The sequence below is a fragment of the Stegodyphus dumicola genome, chromosome X2 (assembly GCF_044657685.1).
Source record: "Stegodyphus dumicola isolate Sdum_Otavi_A_Nest chromosome X2, ASM4465768v1".
In the NCBI taxonomy this organism is placed as follows: domain Eukaryota; kingdom Metazoa; phylum Arthropoda; class Arachnida; order Araneae; family Eresidae; genus Stegodyphus; species Stegodyphus dumicola.
Window position 1 is genome coordinate 57,892,769 of NC_140781.1, and position 25,132 is coordinate 57,917,900.

General features: G+C 31.5%; 1 protein-coding gene across 3 annotated transcripts in view; it reads left to right on the forward strand.

The window, feature by feature from the left end:
• Positions 1–24,759, forward strand: part of LOC118183293 (ankyrin repeat domain-containing protein 61-like) — a 63,037-nt gene extending 38,278 nt beyond the window's left edge. For all 3 annotated transcript variants that reach the window (XM_085809732.1, XM_035352775.2, XM_035352774.2), the window contains exons 5-7: positions 2,750–2,872; positions 7,404–7,526; positions 18,736–24,759. In XM_085809732.1, the coding sequence (XP_085665858.1) occupies positions 2,750–2,872; positions 7,404–7,526; positions 18,736–18,984 (495 nt within the window). In that variant the 3' untranslated portion in view covers positions 18,985–24,759. The remainder of the gene's footprint in view (positions 1–2,749; positions 2,873–7,403; positions 7,527–18,735) is intronic.
• Positions 24,760–25,132: the final 373 nt, after the last annotated feature.

Consider the following 25,132-nt stretch of genomic DNA (forward strand, 5'->3'; position numbering starts at 1 on the left):
AATTATAAAATTAAAAATATGAAACCGTAATTTATGAAATAACGAGCAATTATGATCTAAAGGGTATCAAAATTTACAAAAAAAAAAAAAAAAAAAAAAAAGGCTTAATAATTTGTTTACTTTATTAAACATTTCTTTCAATGTAAGTTGTTTAAGTTGCTTCATTTTTTGTGCTAATACTTTCTCTTTAATTCTATAAACAGACATAATTTCTTGTTCAGTTCCACTAAGTCCTGTAATTGCTGTGTCAAAAATACCGACTAACTTGTCAATCAAAATTTCTTCGTTTTCTATAATCTCTCTGTCACTTTTTTCACTCTCGGAAGCGGTACATCAGAACATGCTTTCGCTTTGTAGATCCTTTGTCAGCTCCAGAATCGGAAACTCTTTTTGACGTAATCAAAAGTTTCAAGCTTACTTTTTATAAAATTGCTCTAACAGTCTGCAAAAAATAATAAGCCGGATCCAATTAGAAGATTAAGGAACAATGCAATCTGCAACATTAACTGAAATAGATAATTAGATAATTTTAGCCTAGCTTATACCATTCGTTATACATTAAACGCGCATGCATAAACGTATTATGCACACTGGTAAAGGTATTATGCACATGCATAAACACTATGCATGCGCAGAAAGTTTGTAGTGTTGAGGTCCGGATTGTAGATCATTCCGGATTATGGACGTCCGGATTAAAGACTTTGTACTGATGAAATTATTTGTAAGATTATGAGCTCAATTCCACTGCATTTTTCTGTTTTTTTCAGTCGATGTATTTAATTATGAAATTTCTAGTGTGTAGTAGAATATTTTTTTATTAAAATTAAAAAATGATATGAAGATTGCTGATTATAATTCAATTTTGATATTTGCAAAAATGAATTTTACTGGCAAGAAGTGAATGAGGTAATTATGGTAATTCGGAAATTACATGATTTGAATGAAGAGAAGAGAAAAAACAAATTTTATTAAATCAACATGAAAAACTAACAGTACTTTAATATACACTTTTTTGCAAAAAAATCGAAGTACCAAGAAGGACTTCTGCAATTGTGATGAAATTTGGTTGATCGAACATGCAAATGATCAGTGTTTCAAGGCAAATGAACAGGAATTGTGATCATAGCGCACATTTCTATTGCTCAATTCGCAAAGTATAAAACCAGTAGCAGAGGCAGAAAATTTATCTTTTTTGTTGCTCCCAATGTAATTCTGGAAAGAAGCAACTAAAGATGCCATTATGACAATACCGAAGACTTTACAGACAACTAAATGGCTTTGAACGTGGTCACATTGTACAGTTGCATGAAGCTGGGTTGTCATACCGAGCAATAGACCACCTGAAGCGTACAGACACTGCTGTGCAAAGATGTTGGCAGCAGTGGTTGCTAAAAAGAAATTGCTGATGAAATCAAGGCTCTGGAAGGCCAAGAAGCACAAATGCGAGGCAAGATAGGATGGCCCCAATGGTATCATTGTTGATTATTCAATGCACTACAGCCACATCTATACCTCCCGTGGTACCGTCCACCACCTCAGGCTACTTGTCTGAGGTGGGGTTACGCTCACAGAGGCCTTTAAAACGTTTGCCTTTGACCCCACATCGGTGGAGTGGTGTTGCAGCCGATATCATGGCTGCCATCAGACTGGCATCATATAGTGTTCAGCGATGAATCCCGCTTTACTCTTGAAGCAGATGACCACTGTGTTCATGTTTGGAGAGGATGGGGTCAGCGGTCCCAATCAGCCTTTGTTTTACAAAGACATATAGCCGTAACCCCTGCTGTGATGGTGTGGGGCACTTCTTATGACAGTAGGTCATCTTTAGTCATCCTCCCTACATCTTTAACAGCTGAACAATATGTTGATACCATCCTGCGGCCGGTTGCATTACATTTCATGGCACATCATCCTGGGGCCATTTTCCAACAAGATAATGCCAAGTCACATACCGCTCGCATATCTCTAGACTGTCTCCGTGTGGTTGATACTCTTCCTTGGCCAGTGGGGTCACAGACCTTTCACCAATAGAGCATGTCTGGGACATGGTAGGCCGCCAGATTCGGGCACCACAAAATATCGCAGATCTGGAATGACAACTGATGAATGCCCGACAGAATATGTGACAGGATGACATTAGGAACCTCGACCACTCCTTGCCTCGACGAAATCAAGCATGCATTGCCGACCAACTACTAATTTGAACACTGAATGGGTGATTGTGAGCCATGAACAGGTACTATGACCTTGATTTTTTAATCATTTTATTGTCTGTGTATGAGCTGTACACATATTCAATTTCATCAAAAAGCAACCACATCCTTCATGGTGCTTCAGTTTTTTTGTAAAACAGTGTATATATATATATTAAACCAGGAAGACTGGAGGTGGTTTTGTTAAATGTATTTTTCATATCTGGGGTTTCTTTGTTAAACGTATTTTGATATCTGGGTGCAAAAAAAGGCATTAGCTACCTTTAGTAATTAAATTAAACATAAGGCAAGAAATGTGTTAATGCTTAAAAGTTAATGAAATAGTAAAATCTGTTATGATCAGAAGTGAAAGCACATACAAGGAAAGTAGTATATTCCAGAGTTTCCAAAAATGCAGTTATTGATAAAATAACTGTGAATATGATAGTTTAATTCCTTTTCTTCCCTCCAGGAGGAATGTTATTGAAGCAATAAATATATTTAAATGTTTTTATTTATATGTTATGATATTCTAAGTGCTTGTTTATATTCCTTAGGCAAACTCTTCTATAGATTATATTGATTTGAAAAGAAAAACTCCTTTGTATTGCTGTATTCGGTCAATTAACGTATTTGACCGAGAACAAGAATTGTTTGAGCAGTATCTTCCATCAGCTAAAGTAAGTTGATGAGGCTTTCTGTGTTTTTCCATAATTTAAAATTATTTCGTTTTGATAGTTTTTTTTTTGGGGGGGGGTCAGTCGTGTGTAATGTCTTAGCTTTGCTGTTCATTATTTATTTTATTTCTGTCATTTCAGCTGCATGCAGTACTTTGCTATTGTATTTGCATTTTTTTTTAATGGAGTTTTATGGAAGTATAGTGCTTACTATTTTAAAAGACTGTTTGAATAATAGTATCTAGTTCCCTGAATTTTGTTACTTGCCTTTGCACTTAATGCTAGTTATAAAAAGAAATAATTATCACATCGATAACAACAGACCAAATTAGCAGATATTACAAAACATTAAATACCCCCCCCAAATGAGTGCGCGATATGAATATGCAGGTACATTAGATTTTTTTCCATGATTTGTGCACTGTGGACATTTAAAGATACAGATTAATTGAATTCTTATAAATGAACCTTTGGTCTTTTGCCCAAATTCTGCATAATTATAGCAGTCCGTAAATGAATATTTGCATGGAAAAAACTGCACATATGTAAAAAATAAGTGAGAAAAGCAGGTTAGATGAGGTTGTTTGAGCAATAGGTTTAAGATTTTTAGTTTGAATTTAACTACAGGCCACACATTTTTAGAAGTCTCTTTACTTTGTTTAATTTTGTTTTATAAACAAGAGTAACAAACAGAAGCAAATTCTATTACTGCAACATTATGCAGTGACGGTTCTATCATAAATAATTCATTAATTTGAAAATGAGAAATCTTTGTTAATTTAATTAAAATGTGTTTCTGTTTCTAAGGTCATATAAATATTTAGTTACTGTTTTTGGAAAATCTAGGTGTGGCTTTTGAATAATTCTGAATTATATTGTGTGACATGTACTTAGATGAAGTTTAACCTCCCCTGGTATAGTTGAAAGGCACTGTTACCATTTGGCATCTATCATTTTGTAGTTTTTGATATTGATATCTTGTGTACTATTTGACAGTTTACTTATTATTTATTTATTTGTACAATTTGTTGTATGTAACAGGATGCTATATTAATTATAAAATTGATCAACGTTTTTCCAAATTTTTATTAACTGCTATTTTTAATGCATTTTTAGTGCATATTGTTGTTATATATGTTTTGTGCTATGAAAATGTTTGCATATTTCTTTTAATTTGAGGTTTAATTGGTATTTTGTTTAAATGCTTTCTATAAGAAAAGAATTTTTTTAATAAAACATTCCTAAAGTTTTTATGCTATTTTTAAAAAATTTTTTGAACATATTTAATCGCTAAATTAAGGCAAAATATTGCACTGTTTATTTATTATGTGCTAATGAACCATACTAAAATGCATGCACCTGGTTAAAGTTTCTAGTTAGTAAAAATAACTTCGTATTTGGAGTATAGTTCTTACCTTTTGTTTACTGTAAATGCAAAACATATTTAATTTTCATGTAGAGATGTTACTTAGAAAACATGGGTAAGGAGTAACTTAGGGATCTCAAAGAATGCTGTCATTCTAATCTACCCTATTTTGTTAAGAAAAAAAATTGTCTGACTTAATTATATGACATGCATGTTTATATCCACATTTCTGTTTGTTGCAGTCATTATTATATCTCAAATTGCAATTTTTGTACTTGTGTCTTAATTGTTGTGCTTCTGGATTGGTGTGTGCTTGTTGAGAATGATGCAATTAGAATAATTCAAGGACTAGGTGATATTGTACGATAAAGAAAATCTGTGTTCCCTGATTAACATGTTGAACTGCCAAGCATATATTATGTGGTTTGCCCATGGCAGCAACATGAATTTTTTATTATGTGATGCATATTGTGTTAAAATATTATTTGCAAGATAAGATGAGTTATATAATCATGTTTAGTGCATTTTTTGTGGTTGGGTCACTGGTGACCCCTGAGCCACTATAGACCATTTCTGCGATTTATTATTCATATTTTTGCAATTTATTATTCTTCAAAGCATTATAGAAACAATGTTATTATTTAAAAATTTATCAGTATCAATATTTACTCTAATTAAATATTTTTTAACTTTTGGTCATGTCGCCATTAGCCCCCCATGGGGGTGTAAATAAGTTGAGGGCTGGCCACCAATCATCCCTACAACAAACAGTCAATGTGTTAACCTCTTTGCTCTCAGTGTTATGTATGTTAACATTTCAGCTTCCTTCTGTGGGTCCACTATATAAAATGTGATACAGGAGTGAAGTGTAATCGACGGCCCACCGGTATGATATTCGATATGATAATATAGAACATTTTATTTCAGTTTTTAAATGTGCAAAAATGATGTCAGAATGCCATAAAATTTAAGTAAATCAAATGTTTGAGTGTTAATCTTCTTGTAATTATTATGTTATTTTTTTATTCTGTGAATGTAACATGCACAACACGCAATGCACACTCAGAGATTAAAAGTATTTCATGTGCTGCAAGGGGTATAAAATTTTGTGTCTATATATATGGCACTAGGATATAATATACACTGATATTTAAATTCTTAAAATTTTCAGCTTGTTATTGTATGAAAATGATTTAATAATCATTATAATTAACTTAATTATATTTTTTTGTAAATATCACGATTTTCTGTTTATGTTACAAAAATAATTTAAATAATCTCGGAAAAAATCCAAATATTCTAATAAAAAACAGGTTTTTATAAGAATTATTTTTGCATGTTTGGCTTAATTCTAAAATGCACTCAGACACACGGGGATGTACAGCACTACAGGGCACTTCATTCTTCTGGCATCGAGAGCAAAAAGTTTAAAACTAGGTTTATAAGTAATTTGGGTACTTACGTATTAATGCCACTGCTGCTGCAGATTTGGCGGTTTTTAAGTGCTGCCAATCTACACCTAAAATTTCTGCAACAAGTCATAAATTAAAACACTTTATTTAAAATCAAAACACTTTCAAAAATCAAACCATTTTATTTAAAATCAAAGTAGTCAACCGGATTTCAGTGGAAAATGGGCCGATATAGAGTTTAACATAGATTCAAAACAGTCTATTTTCTTTGACCTTATGCTGTCGCCATTCTGCTAAATAAGATTCTAAATGACGTCTCACTGTCCCCCTATGTCTCTTGTTCTTCCATTTAGCATTGCTCCACATTCTCTCAACTGTTTGTGTATAACTCCTGTATCAGGATCAGTAAAATTGTATTTATGATTAACTTTAGCATGTAGGAATCCTTCTTTTTCTATTCTCTTTGTTTGATAACCTTTCCAACTGTCAGAATGAATTGTGCTACCATCAGCAGTGCTTCTATTCAGCAGTCTATTAGGAACAGTGACAAAAATGAATCTTTTGTTTCTCTATATATACCACCAAATATCCACTGTTCAGGTAATACTCAACCACAATTATTTTTACGCTTAGTAAACAAACTTTCATTAATTTCCACAATGCAATCTGATCCACCTACCTTCTTGTTTGGTTTATTCTCCATATCCAAGACACATAATTCACACATGTAATTGTTCCAATCTATAACAGTTTTATCCGATAAATCAAGTTTCTTTTCACAAAATTTAATTGATGTCTACTTCTTGCACCAGCAGCATATGGATCTCAAAGCTGAACAAAATGGAATTCTGCTTCCTTCAAACTAGTTGTCTTTTCTAAGTCCCACTTGCTGATCACACTGTCTTAAATTACATTTCCAAAACGTACGTTTACCAAAATAAAGTTTCATATGATGCAAATTGGTATATTTCGTTTTTTTTGGTAAAATATTTTGCTCCTGAAAATTAAAATTGCACCTTCTTCTGTGTTTGGCAAATCCCAAAGATGCATTTTCATAGCACTAAAAAATGTCATCAAAAATCAGCAAACAACAAGGTAAAAAGGAATCCAAAAGATTAACTGCATGCAAACAACAGGCTTGCTCTTTATTGGTACATCAGCGCAACTTCTGCTGCGGTTGCATTAATAGTGCGGTGCCATTAATATGTGTAAGTACCGTAATTTGATTCTTTTTGTCATGAAGACTGAATGTTGCAGAATTAATTTAATGCTTTTTTTGTATTTGCAAATAATATTAGAAGTTTGAATTAATTTAATTAATGCATAATTGAAAAAAGATTTCCTGTTTGCATAATAGAAAATTATTTAAATTGTTAAATGATTAGTTTATTTAATGGATAATTGAAGAAACATAGTTGGTTGATTCTTAGGAGCATTTTTCAGGCTACTATAATATTGAAATCAATTGTCATCATCAGGAAGTGAAATTCATTTCACTACAAAAATTTGAGACAATTCTAAGACTCAGCTTACAGTGTGTCATGATAATAATGTGTTTCTGATTATTGGTGTAAGTTGTTGATTCCAGTGTCAGAAAATGCTTGGAAGGTTCTGGATAAATAATTTATGAATATGTAGATAATGTTTTTTTTCCCCTTTCTAAACTGTATGATGCACAGTTATTTTTATTGGAACATTTGTGCATTTAGCTTATCTTTATGTGGTATATATTTAAATAAAAATTTGTGTTCTACAGGGAAATTCGTCTATGAATCAAGCCGATTTAAAAATGGGATTTCCAATGTATTGCTGTATAAGGCAAGTTTCTGGAATTGATCGGGAGCAGGAATTATTTCAACAGCGTCTGCCTGCTATCAAGGTACGTAGATATATGAGAGATGTTTCCAAAGTTCTAGGTATATTTAGGTATATTTTTTTTTAGTTCATCAGTTTTCATAAATAATACAATTCAGTTTTTTAATTTTATTCCTATTTAATTACATATACTTATCCCAACAAGGAATGAGTTTTTTTTTTTTAAGTTGTTCTCAACAGGCATTTTCTGTGTTCTCTCAAATCAAACACCCCATATAGTTTTTTTTCCAAATGTGGAAACAAATGTGGGCATAGAATACTCTTTGCAGATGTTGATCAGTTAAGTTTTCACACCCTCTTTCCACAAAAACAAAATGATTGCTCCTCATGTCTTCTGTGGCCGCAAAAACAGTGCTACAAAAATGTGCTTCTATCTGTCAGACAACTGAATTGAACTAAACAGTATTACATGGGATAGCTATATAAACATATCAAGACTTATGTCTGGCTGATAGCATAGCATAAAAATTCTAGAACTGAGTTCAGTTCCTAGAACTATGGGGACACCCTACGTAGATTGCTTTTCGTAGTCATGTAGGATTTAAAAAGTACTTTTACATTTATTTAGTTTTACCATATGCTGTCTGTATTTAGCATTGTTAAGAAGTTTATACATAAATGAATAATTTTAGTGAAATGGTTGTATTTTTTTTTGTGTGATGTCATATGAAAATCTGAAGAAGTGCCAGAAAAGTACAAATACAGGGCCAAGTCTGTTTAACATTGAGTAAATAGCTATCTAGCTAAATTGGGAAATATCACCAAGCTGGCGATGGTTTTGGCGACAATTTTTAGTCCCCAGAAGTTGTCAAGCTTGGCGACATTTGGGTCTGGTCCCTGTATAACTGTAATGGGTATTGTAACTGAATAAATGTAATTGATCACTATATGCAATGGAAACTTTAGATGTAATTTAACTTTATATGCCTTCCAGTAATTTTGAAAAATGGAATTTACTAGAGATTCCTCAGTGGTCGAGTGAAAACTATATAAGACTGGAGAGAGCAGCTGCTCTCAGTTGTTAGTCCGGGGTTACATAGCAGCAACAACAGAGTAAACATTGCTGATGATGTCTAGGAATTAGAGGTGCATGTCACAGCAGTTGCGAACAAAGGAGTCTAGACACTTTCAGCCATTGGTACTCTTCTGTTATCGGTACTGGATTCAGAAATGTAGGTATGTGTGCATGTGCATGTGTATGTATGCATATATGTATATGTGTGTGTGTATATATACAGACATGCACCTACATATGTACACATACATATGCGTGCAACATCCTTATATACATGCATACATGAACACATCCTTCCATCCATACATGCATACATACATTTCTGAATCCAGTCCTGATAACAGAAGAGTACCTAGCCATCTCGCACTGATGCTTTATGATTCAGTAGCTATGTTTTAATGAATTTAAATTGCATTATTAATTTATTAGTGTACTTAGGCACCTCCTTCTGTCATATGATCATCATAAAAGTTGCTATCCTAGGCCCCTTGCTACTCATAATAAGTATGGATGCCCAGACAGAATTATTGATAACAGTATCTGATTGTGTGTTTCCTGTGAATTTTATTCTGAATGATTCATCAGTATGAAAAGCCCACTTCCTTTTGACATATTGTTAAACAGAAAGTTAAGTTGCTGTTAGAATCAATAAAGAAAGAATAGTTATCCAGACAACTCTAAAAGCCTGCATCTGCATATTGCAACTTTGATAGTTATGAGCAAAATCGAGTATGGAATAACTTGTGAATGCTATTCACAAACAACTTTGAATTTTCCATGTTTTCATCTTTGGCAGCATCACATAATATTATTTCACACTGCTGCAGCTCATGAGCCTTACAGCAGGAGTTCTCAAACAGGGGGACATTTCCCACTCCCACATAGTTTCAGAGGGGAGTGAGGTCAGCCTTTTATTTACCTGTTAAGTATTTAGTTTAGGAATATAAAAACTTCTTTTGTTTAAGTTTTGGTATTTTTCAATTTTTTCCATGCCTTTTTTTTTTTTGGGTTTAATTTATAAAACATTAAAAAATATTATAAATTTAAATAAATATGTGCACATTTTTCGAGTTTTGAAAGGGAAGAGGGGAATATATATCTAGCAATCATGAAAGGAGCGCATGGGGCAAAAATGGTTGAGAACCAGCCTTGACCAATTAAATGCTGAATAGATGTGCATGAGGTACTTGTACTTAAAACATGATGCATTTGTACTTAAGCGAGCAGTTATATTTTAATATTTATGTTAATGGATATTAAATTTATTTTTAATTTTATCTAAATATACTTTTATTCTTTTCTTTTAATGGTTTTATTTTTTAAGGATATTTTTATCCTCCAGGCCACAGCTTTTTTTTTTTTTTTTTTTTTTTTTTTTTAGAAAATGTGTATCACTTTGCAAAATTCATTTTTGCATTTTTATGTATACATTCCTCATCATAAGCAACTGAAAGAATATTTCCAGTAATGACAATGAATGAATATGATAAGATTTCAGTTTCCACGTGTCCTTCAAAATGAAATCCTTTTGACAAAAGAAAAATTGAAACTATTTTCTAAAAGTGAGAACTTATGAAAATCTGTCAAAAATGAGGAATAAGTATTTCTTACATATAAGAATGTATGCAGTTAGCATTATTAAATGAATCGATATGAATTAATCATTATGGAATGAATTTATTAATTTAATCAAATATGAATGAAGTATCTGGATTACTTGTAAAATTCTTGATAGGTCTGTATGTAATTAGAAAATCAAAGATAGTGATACCAATAAGAGATTAATATCATTAAAACGAGGTAGTATTATTGTTGAATGTTTCAATCTGAGTGAAACAAAAGCAAATACAAGTTTAGTATATTTTCTCCAGATTTAGTACCTTTTTCTTGACTAGAGTTCCACAGTTACTGGAAATATGCATGTAACGTGATAGTCATTCGAAATGTTGTGGCTAAAGTGCCACATTAAAAAGTATTGGAGCCAAATGTCATGGATCTGATATGTCATGCCAACAAAGTATTGTGTAGTCAATAGGTCGCAGGAAAAAAAAAAAAAAAGGCTTTCAAGTCACAGTTCCAAAATGTTTAATAATGTAATTAGTTTAATGAAGTAATGTAACTGCATCAACTGGAAACTTATTGCCGAACAGTTTTGGACACAGGATTAGAAAAAAGTTGTGGAGATAATGTGAAAGAACAAGTAAGTGTGCAACTTGTCACTCTGCAGTCTTAATGATTTATGAACTGGTATCCTCTAACACAATTCTTGAAATGCTGCAAAACATCCAATAAGAAGTTATAGTGTGAATGCAGATGTATCTTGCCTCCAATGGTGAATGCTATAAGTATGCTTAAGTATTATTACTTTCTTAATTCTAGAACAAATTTTTGCATTATTCTTTTTCATAATGTTTTATTCATTCTTTGTCATCTCATACAGCTGTATGTTTTTTTTTTTTTTTTTTCTGTAACACTCGGAACCGTACACTTATTAGTTTTATTAGTTAAATTAGCATCAATTTTATAATTTTATGTCTTTGATGCATTTTTAATTGATTTAATACTGAAAGATACGTATTTGAAGGCTTCTGCTAAAGTTATTTCTATACAAGCATTATTTCATACTAAACCAATGATGATGTGTATTATGTTATAGTGACATTTTTCACTATATCTCATGCTTTTTATAATAAAATTGCTGACTTGCAAAATTTATCTCTAGGGGCACTGCAGTCTGTTCTCACCATAGTCTGAGCCACAGCTTCTAGAAATTTTGCTTGTAGTTATTCAAAAAATACTTTGGTGTCCCATGTCCTGGCTCTGAGTTTCAAAATCATGGGTTTTAGACATAAAATTACAAAAATGTTTTCAATGATGCAAATATTTGTTTTGACACTTTCAAATAAGAAATTTCAGTTTTCGCCAAAATAAAAAAAATCTTAACATTTTATGCATCCAATCTCTATATTTAGGGAAATTTTATAATAAAAAATATAAAAAAATTGACTCCTATATAACAAAAATTGGTCAAAATATATCATTTTTAATTTGCCTGCAGGTGTCAGTTAATAAAAAAAATGAGTTGAGGGTGATTTTTTTTAATTGCCAATCATTGATATTCATTTGTGAATTATTTGTGTGTAACTTTTTTAATTATAAAAATGTACAGTTGGTGAGATGAAAGAATTTATGCTATTTAATTTATAAGTTTTTAAATGCTAAAAGTATGTTATTACTATTTTCATGCAGTTTTGTTACATTGGAATCATAATTTTTTAAAAAGCATATAGAAAATTTCATCAGACTAGAAATGTTTTAAATTTAAGCAAATCATGTTACAAGTTGACTGTGTTCCAATACTGAAGCTTTCAATGTTTTCTAGAGCACAAATTTTATAAGATTCTGTGAACTAGATGTCTTTTCAAACGTTATATAAGTAAGTACTTTTCACAGTAGTCAGCATAGAAATGCACTTTACATTATCTACTAACGTCAGAAATAATTTTCTAAACTGATATTTAGTTATGTACAAATGCAAATATTTTGCTTTTCAGTTTGTGTACAGTTCCTGACTGTGATTTCCAGCATTAAAATGAAATACCTTGATCAATTTTCATTGTATGAGTGTCACACATTTGTATCATTTTTTTAGTAACAAATTTAGCATTTTCATAAGCATAAGTATAGGGATCAGAGAAATGTATTAAAAGATAGATTTTGTAATTTTTAAAAACACTGCTTAAAATGAAAATTGCTAGAACATAAATATTTGCATTATTTTAAACATTTTTTGTAATGTGTATGAACAACTGTTGTGAAAATAAAGGATGAGTAAGGAATTCTGTGGACACAATGTATGTGTGTATGTTATATTTACATAAAGTAGTCTGAATGATGAAGACATAGATGCATAAAGTAATGGTTTAAGTAATGATAAATGCATAAAGTAATGGTAAAGTAAGTTTCTAATGTTTTTGTATTCTTATGGGCAAGCCCACCAGTGGCCAAGTCGCTGAGCATTGGTAGTTACAATCTGGGTTTGATTCTGGGCAAACAGGCTGGCTGGATTAGTTTTTCCCATGTATAACATGTATACAAGTTACTTCCCCTTAGAAAGTCCTTCACAAAGGTATCCCTCTCCTTAGGCAGATAGCTCTTGCATTTTTGCCATAATTAAATAAACCAAACCAAGCTTATGGGCAAACCTTTTTTTTGATGCATGAATTTTAATAAACTGCATCAAGCACAACCATTACACCTTTTGAGATTGAGATAAGTAAAGTAGCAAGAGTTGTTTAAAGAGATAGGAAAGCAGAAAAGAAATGCAACTTGCCCAAGATGAAATCCCCATTTAGAGGGATTTAGTTTTAATCCTCACTGGCTAATTATAAATTCTAGATTCCAAAATTTGAAATTACTATTATCTAAAGCATTATATAAATGCCAGCATCATTAACTTGTTCCTTATTTTAATTTGGCTATTTTACCTTTCTATCCTAAAAATAGCAACTGCTTATAATAAATAGGATGAATAACATTTTCAAAGTTCTTATAAGCGGTATTTAATTTAAAATCATAAAAAAACAACTACATTCATAATTAAATTTACTGTATTTTTACCGATGTATGAGATGCACCTTTTTTTGTTTGAAAATTCGTCTGAAAAACGGGGTGCGTCTTATACATCAATGTGTTGTTTGTGAATGGGTCAAAGCTACAGGGGAAACTGTGAAAACAGAGACAGTGGTTAAATCGTTTAAGAAGTGTGGCATTAGTAATGCACTGGATGGTATAGAGGACAATTTGTTGTATGAGAACTCAGATGCTGATTTAGAAGAGGTTTCAAGTGACTCTTCATTTAGCTCTGGAAATGAATGAGTGTGTTCTGATGAAGGAGATTAAAATGTGTTGTTTCCCAGATAGATCGGGTTATTTGCAGAAAGTATTACTTTGTACAGTCAAAAGTCGTTAATCCGGACTCGTCGGGACTTCGGCGATTCTGGATTATCGATTTTTCCGGATTATAGATCATCAATTTAAATCTGGTAAGATGGCATGCAGAAATTATAAAATTAAAAATATGAAATATAAGTCCTATAATTGCTGTGTTGAGAATACCGACTAATTTTTTCGTTTTCAATAACCTCTGTTACTTTCTTCGCTATCGGAAGCGAATTATAATGACGAGGAATTTGATTTAAATCATATCAAAGATGGAGTACATCGAGATGAAATACTACATTTAATAAGGAATTATAAGCCAAATAAAATAAAAACATCTGCCCTGAAGATAAGGATAGTGCTGACAGATCAACTTCCAATTCATTGCGCGGCGCCGCGGCGTTAAAGATAAACAAAGTTTAGATAAACAAAGGATATGCCTTTATCCATTTTTTGTAGCAATTCCACTTTTTGTTTAATGAACTTCGAAACATGATTTCGCTTTGTAGATAATTTACATATTAATAAATATATATCAGAAATTCTATTTGACATAATCGAAAGTTCAAGCTTACTTTTATAAAATTGCTCTAACAGTCTGCAAAAAATAATAGGCCGGATCCAATTCGAAGATTAAGGAACAACGCAATCTGCAACATTAACAGAAATAGATAATTAAATAATTTTTGCTTAGCTTATACCGTCTGTTATACATTAAACACGCACTCGTAAACGTATTTTGCGCACGCGCACAAGCATATTCTTAGCCGTAAAGGCCTTACGTGCATGCGTCAACGAGACGCATGTGCAGAAAGTTTTAAGCTTTGAGGTACGGATTATAGATCATTCCGGATTATGGGTGTCCGAATTAACGACTTTTGACTGTATTACTTTATATTTAAAATACTATAAATTCATTATAATGATCAGTAATAAAAGTTTTATCCTTCAAAAATGGGCAGAAAAAAAGAGGGTGCCTCTTATACGACAGCAAATATGGTAATTAATTTTGTCATTCACTTTTCAGAAGTTATTTAATAGCAGTGTTGCCATCATAGTGATATAATAGATCTCAACTTAGGACTTCTAAGTTTTCACTGGTACTCCAGAGAATTTTACTATGCACACTACGAAAAAAGAAAAAAGGAAAAAAAAAAAAAAAAAAAAAAAAGAGGGAGAGAGAAAAGTGGGACAGTTCTATATCTCCCTTCTACTGGGCCGATTGATGAAACTCAAATTGCGTTTTTCATGTCTTGAAAGCGTGATGTAGGATATATACTTGATTTATATATAGCATTGTTCTAACATAATTATTTTGGCACAAAAATCGGACTTTTTCTGAAATAACATACTAGTTTTTCCCCCATATTTCGATTCTACAACTCAAATTATGCCTAGATATTAAATGTTGTAAAATTTGGTGCGAAATTTATGGAGAAATTTAAAAATTTATTTTGGCCAAATTTTTCAGTTTGGCCAAGAATAATTCAATTGGCGAACTTCTTAATATATGGCAACCAATTTTCCTTTCCCTTTCATTATGCCAGAGCTTGAAAAAAGACACCTCGTTCCTGCCTTTTTATATTGTGTATGAGTGGGGAAAAAGTCTCGTTTCTACTTCCAAATAATTTTAGCAAAGTGTTTAAACCACATCTGATGTTTTATCGCTTTCAACAAATATGCTAAATTTCAAAATGCGCCAATATATAAATTCATGTACATCTTCGAAAATTTTGAATAAAAAATTGTCATTTTTTGCAGGTATGCTTAGAAATACATCTGCTTTAAGATAATGGTAAAAATTTTATAAATTATAATTCAAATTTTTTTTTTTGAAAAATTTGTAAAAATTATTTAAAAATACTGATTTTAAAAATAAATCAAAAAATGGGTGAATTTTATTTGGAAAACCTGAATTTCGAAATGTGAAAGGAAGAATCAGAAAAGCTTAATAAAAAAAGAGAGATTAATATATTTATACCAAATTCAATTAACTTTGAGGAACTAAATTTTGATAGCTAATTTTTTTAAAAGCTACTCGTGCGATTTTTACAAAACGTGGTAGTTTGGTGTAGTTTGAGTCATAGAATTGAAATAATGAAAAAAATTGATATGTTATTTCAGAAAAAGTCCGATATTGTATCAAAATACCTGTATTTTAACAATGATGCTATATATAAATCTAATACATATCCTAAGTCACGCTTTCGAGACATAAAAAACGCAAAAATTTCGTCAATTGGCCCAATAGAACGGGAGATATAGAACTGTCTCCCCCTTTTTTTTCACAGTGTACTTCTAAATGTAAGCAAATTCAGGTTGAGACATGGTAGAGAGTTGGAAACCTTTGTGGTTACTCCATGAAAATTTCATTTTTGTCCAAGAAATCCTCGATTAGTTGAGTTCTCTATTTCCCAGAGTTGCCTTCCACTGAGATGAGCTGGGGTGTAATGGCTTCCTGGAAAGCTTGTGAAATTGTACAGTTGTATTTCCACCACTGAGGTTATGCAGTAGCAAATTGCTTGTGAACACTATAACCAATAACATAATACCACTCAGTTCTGCGATGCCTGCTTCATCTTGTGTGGGTATTTGGAAAGATGACAGCTTGTTCTTAGTATCTTCAGGTAAAAATGTTAAGAATGAATTTGTATTCTGTGTCTTCAGTCATCAGAGAACACGAAAAAAACTCATTATTTTGGTCAGGTTTAATATATATTGCCTCTTTTAACCCTTTTATGCCGACTGTCACACATAAGTGCCAGCAAGAAACACTCATTTCCTGGCCAGCACACTGGCATTTTCTTGCTCACACCCAGCTATCACACATTTGTACCAGTGTCCTGGAACATCTTAAAGACCGGCATCCTGTGTCCATAATTTAACTGAAATATGGTTTTAAGGTCCTGACTCTCAATTTGGTAACATTCTGCATAATGTTGTGAGCTATTGCAGGAGAAGAGGAAAAGTGTAATGTAAACAAACAGAGCTCAGATCTTTAACTCGCCAAATGATATTAACATTCATGTTTCTGATAGCCCTTTGAATCCTTTTTTAATTCTTTTCTTTTTTTTTTTTTTTTTTCTTTTTTTTTTGCTACTATATAGGGTATTTAGGGTTACTATGCGAGGTTCTGTTCAATTTGCATTGCTTGTATCATTTATATTTTGCATGCTTCCCTTTTTGTTTTGTAAAGCCTTTACTTCACTTTATTATGGTGAGTAAGCATTATTTATCAGATGAAGGATTATACTCCCATGGTAAAATGAGCCAGTTAGTGTCCGATAAATGACACAAATGATTTATTTTGTAAAGAGCTGGAGAGCAATGTTTCTAATATTTCTTAAATGGACATTTTGTCAGGGACTGAGCTCACTGTGTGTCTGCCTTCGAGTTCATGTGAAAGATTTTGTTACTTCTTGTAAATAGGCTTTCTTATATTTTTTGATTAATTTAAAAGTTTATTAATTTATTTTATGAATTAAAACTTTGGAATAATTTGAATAATGCTCCTAAAAGTTATTTCTCAACGTAAACAAATTTTTATGTATATTTTCATATTAGGCTAAGGTAAAAGATTATTAAACACTAATTTTATTATATGTGATAGCTTAAATAATAATCTAAAATGGTACCAAAATTATGACATTAGGATGTATTTTTTCCCCCCTAAAGTTAAGCTTAGTGATGCAAAATGTCCATCCTGCATGATGATTCCTTTCAACTCCCGTCTATCCCAAGGAAATGTTTTATAGGCGTGCCATCTCAAAAGGGTTAAGACAGACTCTTTAAGGGAAAAAGATATGTGTGATACACAGCAATTATTGCCTGGGCATGTATTAAGCCACCTCTGTCTATACATAGTTTATGCATAGTTTCCGTAGGCTGCTATCACACATCTGTTTGTTTCAGAAGAACAACTGTTTGGAACAATTTTCTGCTTTGTCACAACAGCCAATAATCACATACCATTTTGGAGTTAAGATGTAAATGGGAAACTTGTTCTCCATTACAAACAAGCTGATAACATTCAAAGCTGATAGCTGATTGGTTGAAAACGAGCAACTTGGAATTTTTTTCAAAAAGAAGGAAAATATTGCACGTCTTTCTTTCAGTAGGTGGTTTTTCCCATGTGTAATGTGTATATGAGCCAGTTTCCCTTAGAAAGTCCTCCACAAAGGCATCTTTCCCTTTAGGCAGATAGCCCTTGTGTGCTTTGCCATAATTAAATAAACCAAACCAAATCAAACTTTCTTTCAGTAGTAAACCAGGCAGAAAAATTCCCAGAAACAGTTGTTCGTATGAAACAAATGCATGAACGATATGGGCCTTATACTGTAGATTCTTTATTCTATACACTTGTCAGGTCACAAAACTTTTTTTCTGAAAATCAAGTGTTCTTAAATGGGGGGGGGTAAGCACATTATTGTGTAAAAATGTTTAATTCATAAACTGCATGATTGTAAAAACATGAGGCTGCTGTATTATTTCGTAGGCTAGGCAGCAGTGTGCTCAACAGCAAGCTGTCCTTCTGTCATCTTCCTATTATAGCACAATGTATTTAATTCCATTTCACAGTTTTGAAAAGGTATTAATTATTACATTTGGATGGCTTTTGTCTGATTTCCTGGCTATGTTACAAGTTCCTTGGAATTTCTTCCATGTAAAGCTCCTTTTTGAAAGGGAAAATGGGTTTTAGTGCCACCAATATCTTTTAACTACCTTATCAGTGAGGGCTTATGATTATAGTTGGTTGGCTTTATGTGATGGACATTTTTATTAATCTTCTGTTTTTGAGAGATCTGCTATTAATATTTCAGGTATCTTTTTCCAAAGCTGTGTATTATATAAATTAATTTCCCTTTATTTTACAGTATAATATCAACCCCATACCAATGAAGTATCTTAAATTTTTTATGCAGTTTATCAACTTAATATGGGTTCTAGAATTACTTTCCTTAAATAAAATAAGAAATTGTTTTCCTTCAGTAAAATTGTGCATTAATGAAAAAGAAATGTATTGAAGCTATGGCAAATCATATTGTCTGAAATGTGTAAAGGTTTCTATATGTCTATTTCATGTGTATAAGGTTTCTATATAACTTAATAAGCTCAAAATTATTTTGTCATCATCTTATTGTATATTTAATCTCGCAAAGTTTTGTAAAATTCACTCTTGGGGGCATGCATGTGTTAAGCTTCACTGATTATAATATCCAGTGTGCATTTTAAGCTGTTATTTATTTTTTTTTTTCAGGTGTTGATAATGTCTGGATGTGACCCTTTGAATTTAGCGACATGGCTTTATAAACACAGTATTTTATCTGAAATGTTTCACATGGATGAAGAATTTTACTCATGGTACTCTTCATCTCGGCCAGAAAGTCTCAAGCACCTTTGCCGTGAAGCAGTTCAAAGACATTTTAATGATGATACCATTAAAAATGTAAAACTCCTACCTTTACCTACAACTATAATTGAATATTTAATGAGAAGACTTCTGTAAAATTTAAGATACTGAGTAGTGTACTTGTTAGGGATTTTTTTTTCACTTTTGAAGTGTACAAAAGCATATTCAAAATTTGAATAGTATTTTACTTAAGTTACAGAAAAATTAGTTTGAAAAATTTTTTGTTTTCGTATGTAATTACTCATTATTTTAAAAATAAAGTATTTAAATTTCACTTGCTCTGTAGAGTATTTTCATTAAGAGTATATATTTAGAATAACACATGTTATCAGCTGTGTTGTTTTACAGCCATGATAATTTTTCAACTGAAAGCAGAAAGCCAGTTCTATCATCATATTTCAGGGAAGTTACCAGGAGTATCAGATTATTTTATTTTGATTTATAATGTGGTTGGCATTATCTGTATATTTTGTAGCATATTAAGTTTCTTTAAGGGGCTCATTGTGATTCATTACTTTTTAATTTATATTCTGCATAGCAAGTGGATTAATGTGCACCTTCAAGTTGAAAAGCAAGATAGTAGTATACTATTGAAGGAATGAAATGGTTTTGCATAATGCATGTAACCTAAAACATTTGTAGAAGAGGATATATTCAATTAAGTTTTTATTATGTAATTTCTTTTTTAAAACTTAGGGAAACACGTTCAAAGTTAGGCTGAAACAGAGAATTGGGATCAAGTTTAAGTCAGCAAATGTAATTAGTAAAAATGATTATATGTTATGCATTTAAACATTTTACGTAATTACAAACTAAAGAGCATTTGTAGCTTTTCATAACAGCTGAATAATTATGCAGTTGTAATAAAATCACATGGAGCATCCTAATGTTTAATTATGTTTTGAGTCTCATTCTTTTTTAAAAAAGGATTATAGGTTTTTTTAAAAAAGAGTAGCTTCAGCTTTCATTTTAAATATTTATCTTAGATATGTACCTTTAATTACAAGAAGTTTCTCGAAATAAAGGTAAAACACTTTATGAAAACGATTTCGGTTTTCAGGTGGGAGAGTTCTGTAAAGACAAAATGTGAATATAGTAATCCCTGTAGATGGAAAATCTCAGTTTGTGAAATCTTTATTGTACCATAATTAAAAAGAGAAAGCTTTGTACCTTTACATTCAGTATTTGCAGAGATATTTGATGAGGAATTTGCTGAGATAGGTGGCTTGTACTGCCTAGTTGTTGACAGTTTTGATAAACTTAGGCGAAATCTACAGGACAAAAATTACTGGTTTTAGCAATGTATAGCCCCATATTCAGTTAAACTATCTTCATTAAATTTGTAGCTATTTCCAGTGGCATAGCTGGGGGGCAGGGGGTTACATTTGTCCCTAGGTGCAGCATACAAGCAGCGCCAAATTGATGCTATGAAATTTTTTAATGAAATGTTTTCCATTTTTGGCACACAGAAAGGGGTGCAAATTGTTCAGTTGTCCCCTGGCACTGGAAACTCTAGCTATGCCCCTGGCTATTTACATGTAAATATTATGTTTATCTGAAAAAATGTATCACATAAATGTATGGAATTTTTTATATTTAATATATTAAAGCGTAATGAAAGTTTTATTAATCATAATTCCCTCTATATGGAAATTTATACATTTTGAGATTTTATATTACATAATATTCTGTTAATGTTGAAATTGCTTTGTGTAAACTTCTGTACAGAATTTTGAGAAAATCCTCCCTGCTTATCCTCTTTTAATTAACCAACTTTTCATTGTAATTTACATTGCATTATCCTGTTTTTATGTTTTTAAAAATTACATCTTATTTTGTTTTTACATTTAAAAAAACTAAATTTGACCTGAATTTCACAGTATTTATACAAAATGCATGTATTTCAGAATAAAATTGCTTTATTTTTTATGTGAAATCTGTAAGAAATAATAATGGGACCGGAAAGTAATGTCATTTCTGCCCATGTCAACAACAACATGCTAAGGGCAGAAGTGGAAGCAAATCCATGTCAAACACTCTTAACCAACCTTGGTCGGCCATCCAAGAACATTTAAAGCAGAATGAAAAAATAAGCAAAGCAAATGTTTGAGTCCCCTATAATCTGTCCGAAAAGAACAAAACCAACCTATCAATCACATGCAACATATTGCTTCAACGGCACCGTACAGAACCGTTTTTTGATCGTTTGATTAGTGGAGACAAAAAAAAAAAATAAGTCCTATATGATAATCCAAAACTCAAAAGGCAGTTTTAATAGGGGTTACAAAGTGTTTACATCCCGAAAAGGCGCTTCTGGGTGTTTGATGGAGAATTCGCGGAATTGTTCATTTTGAATTGCTGAAACCTGGACAAACTGTTAATGCAGACCTTTATTGTGAACAATTGGATGGAGTGAACCAATCTTTAATTGAAAAATATCAATTGTCAACAGAAAAGGCGCCATTCTGCAACACGACAATGCAAGGCGAACACTGAAAAAAATTAATGAATTGGGGTGGGAGGTACTGCCATACTCACCCACCATACTCGGCCGATATCGCAGCATTGAATTTCCATTTTCCCTACAACAATTTCTTAGTGGCAAATTCCGGATCCCTACAACATTTTCTTTGTGGCAAAAAATTTGAAAATTTGGATGATGTCCAAAATGTCCTCTCGAGATATTTTACTCAAAAACCAATTGATTTTTATTGGTCCGGGATTGAAAATCTGCACATTAGATGGCAAAAGGTTGTTGATAACGAGGGTGATTATATTATTGATTAAAAATAAAAGCTTGTTAAAAATGTATTCGTTTGAATTTAATGTAAGAAAGCGACATTACTTTTCGGTCCCTTGATAATGTATTTTAAAAGTGCATTTCATCATAAATCACAGAATTTCATGTTGCTTATAATTTATTTTTTTGGAAACATTTTTATTTCTGAAATATTAACTCAGTTCAACAGGAAGTCCTCGTTCATAAGAATGTCATGTATTGTTCTGTAAATAATTATCACAATATGAATTCTTTATATTTTCTACGGAGTCAGAATGTTATCATATATTTAATTACTTGCATCTGTTAAGAAATGGGTGCTTTTTAAAACTAAATTTTGTAAATTCTTTAGGGGTATTTCTCTGTGATATTTTTTATCTGTGTGTTCTTTTTAACATACAGATAAAAAAAAGTCTTGGCCGCTTGACTGGTGATGTAGGTTGAGAGGTTTTTTTTTAACTTCCTCCCACTTTTTTTAGTTGTAAGTGACAATTAAAAAATTGCTGCTACTCCATAGTTTTTATTTTTATAGTTTATGTTTATCTTCATTATTTATTTATTTAGTTAGTTGTGTTGTGTTATCAAATATCTATTTTTATTATGTTGGCAAGGTAATGAAATCAGAGTGAAGAACTTTGAAGCAGTTTTACCTTTGTTTTTCTGGAACTAATGTTTTTTAGTTTTAGTGTTTTTGCTATGATTTAAATTTTTATAAAATTTTGGATTTGCTATGATCTGTTAGGTATAAACCTGCTAGTATAAATCAGAGCTAAATTGGCTTCAAAATTGATATGTGAAATGTCTTCTTTTACTTAGTTATTATATTATTTACTTAGATTTGAGAGCTTTACATTCTTTCTTGAGTAATGTCTTGACATTTTTCTCCTTGTCGAACTTTTTTTAACTGTACCGTATATTATGTTTGCCGGTTTTTCCATTGACCAGATACTTTTTTAAAATGTATATGCATAGCTACATACATCATGTATTATTTTGTGGCTGGGACAAGTTGATGATGCCCACATTCAAGTTAAGTTGTTTGAATGCTCTGCTATTTTTTCCCCAGCCTCATTTCATTAAATTTCATTTCTAATGTAGTTTATGTTGGCTGATCTGTTAGGTTTACTGTAGCTGTTCTTTAATTATTAATCTTTAGAAAATACTAAATTTGTTTGTTCTGGGCAAAATTTTAATCCACTTAGTGGGTAAAACCACTGAGCATTGGTAGGTTTGATTCTTAGCAACAGAACATGCTGTGGGTGTGCAAATGTTTTCAGTTTGCTTTCCACATGTATGAAATTATGAGTTTTCCTTAAAAATCATTTCTTGTAAAAATCATTTGACTTTTTCTTCCATGCATATTTTTCATTTGACATAATAAGTTATTTCTGTACGTATAATTTAGAATATTTGTGGAGAATCTAGCAAATAAATCTTTTAGAAATTGCATGTGATATGTTGATAACTTTCGAGAACTGTTCCCTAAGTATTAAACATTTACTGATGTATTTTTAAATAGCATATTTACCAATTATTACATTCTTCTGCCAATATGCTATTATAACTTACTTTTGGTGCTGGTCTTTCATGAATTCTTTCTATCTGGTTGCTGTGAATAACTTATTGCAAATATTCTCAAATGAGACTAAGTGTATGAGCAGTGGCATGTACAATTTTTACTGATCTTTACTGATATGTCCTTTTGTCTCTTCATATTTATATTGACCTGCCTGTTTGTGCTGAGCATCTGAATGTCTTGTCCGCTTTTAGCTGCTGATTGTGATTATAGATGGAAACTTAAGATTTTGGTATGCTTTATCCAGTGTGCTCTGATTTTCTTCTGTTTGACTTTTGAGTAGTAGCATCGCTTAGGATTATCCATAAAATGCTGTACTTATGTAACATTTGTTATCTGGTTTTGTATAGTAATTGGTTATCCATTTTCAGAGCCCTGCATATCATAAGATTTTGTGACCATTATAGAAAATAATAGCAAAGTATTTTACAGAACGAGGCAGTAAATGTACAGCAGTAACAGACCTCATGACTGGAAAAAACTATGTTGTCACTCCATTTCATATTGAGCTTGATCTTATACTTCTAAATTGTGCTGTATTTCTTGGTGTAAACTTAATATACAGTTGACAGTTTTTATTCCCTTACATGTCCAGATTTTGTTGAGTAATTTGTCCAGTAATTGGCTATCCGTTTTCAGAGCCCTGCAGATCATAAGATTTTGCGACCATTATAGAAAATAGTAGCTAAGTATTTTACAGTACGAGGCAGTAAATGTGCAGCAGCAACAGTTCTCATGACTGGAAAAAACTATGTTGTCACTCCATTTCATATTGAGCTTGATCTTATACTTCTAAATTGTGCTGTATTTCTTGGTGTAAACTTAATATGCAGTTGGCAGTTTTTATTCCCTTACATGTCCAGATTTATTTGTACAAAATGATGTCATTAAAATAAATTATATATGTATTTTGGGTAGCAAAATTGTGTTTTTTATGCCAATAATTAGTGACTGATTGTTTGATTTGTTGTACAGTCTGAAAGTACATGGTTAGAATAGCAAGAAGTCATTACTTTTAGAAACATGCACATTGTTGAAGATAAAATATAGAAATTGTTGTAGAATTTTTTAAGTGTTTGTTTCTGAATATTTATTATTTTGTGTATTTGTCTCTTTAATGACTGCATATTTGTTTCTGTTTTGAATTGAATTTATAAGGAGATTTTCAGTAATTTTTATATTATGTGATTTCTTGCAATATTTATTTGTTTTCTCTGTGGCTGTAGAATATTATCAGTGAATGTGTTAAGGCAAAGAATCAGAATCTAAAACTTTTAAACATGTTTCTTAAAGTCTTGATATATAATGTGTTTCTTCAAGTTCACACTGTGGTGATTTTTAAGATTTTGTAGTTTATAAAATGAGACTGAAATTTGATGACTGATTTTTTTATTGCAGAAGTCTCAGTTTGATGTAAAAATTATTCAAGCTGTTCTTACAGTGACAGTGTTAATTCAGTGTATGTATTCTTTTTTTTTTTTACAGTGTAAGAAAATAAAACACATTTTGGTGTTAACCATAGCTATAAATTTTATTTCAGTACCAACAGAACTTTTCACTTATTTTTATTCTTATTTATACTTATGCTTATTGTATATGAAACATCATCTTCAAGGCACATCTCTTTCCATGACCTAGAGATTGGTACGTTTAAACAGGCTTTACATTTTGTGAGAGTTTGAATCACTTAATTTATACAGTACAAAGTCCGAAATCTGGACTTGTCGGGACTTCGGCGATTTGGGATTTTTCCAGATGTTAGATCATCAATTTAAATCTGGTAAGATGGCATGCAGAAATTATACAATTAAAAATATGAAATCTTAATTTATGAAATAAAGAACAATTATGATCTAAAGAGTATCAAAACTTACAAAAAAAAAGCTTAA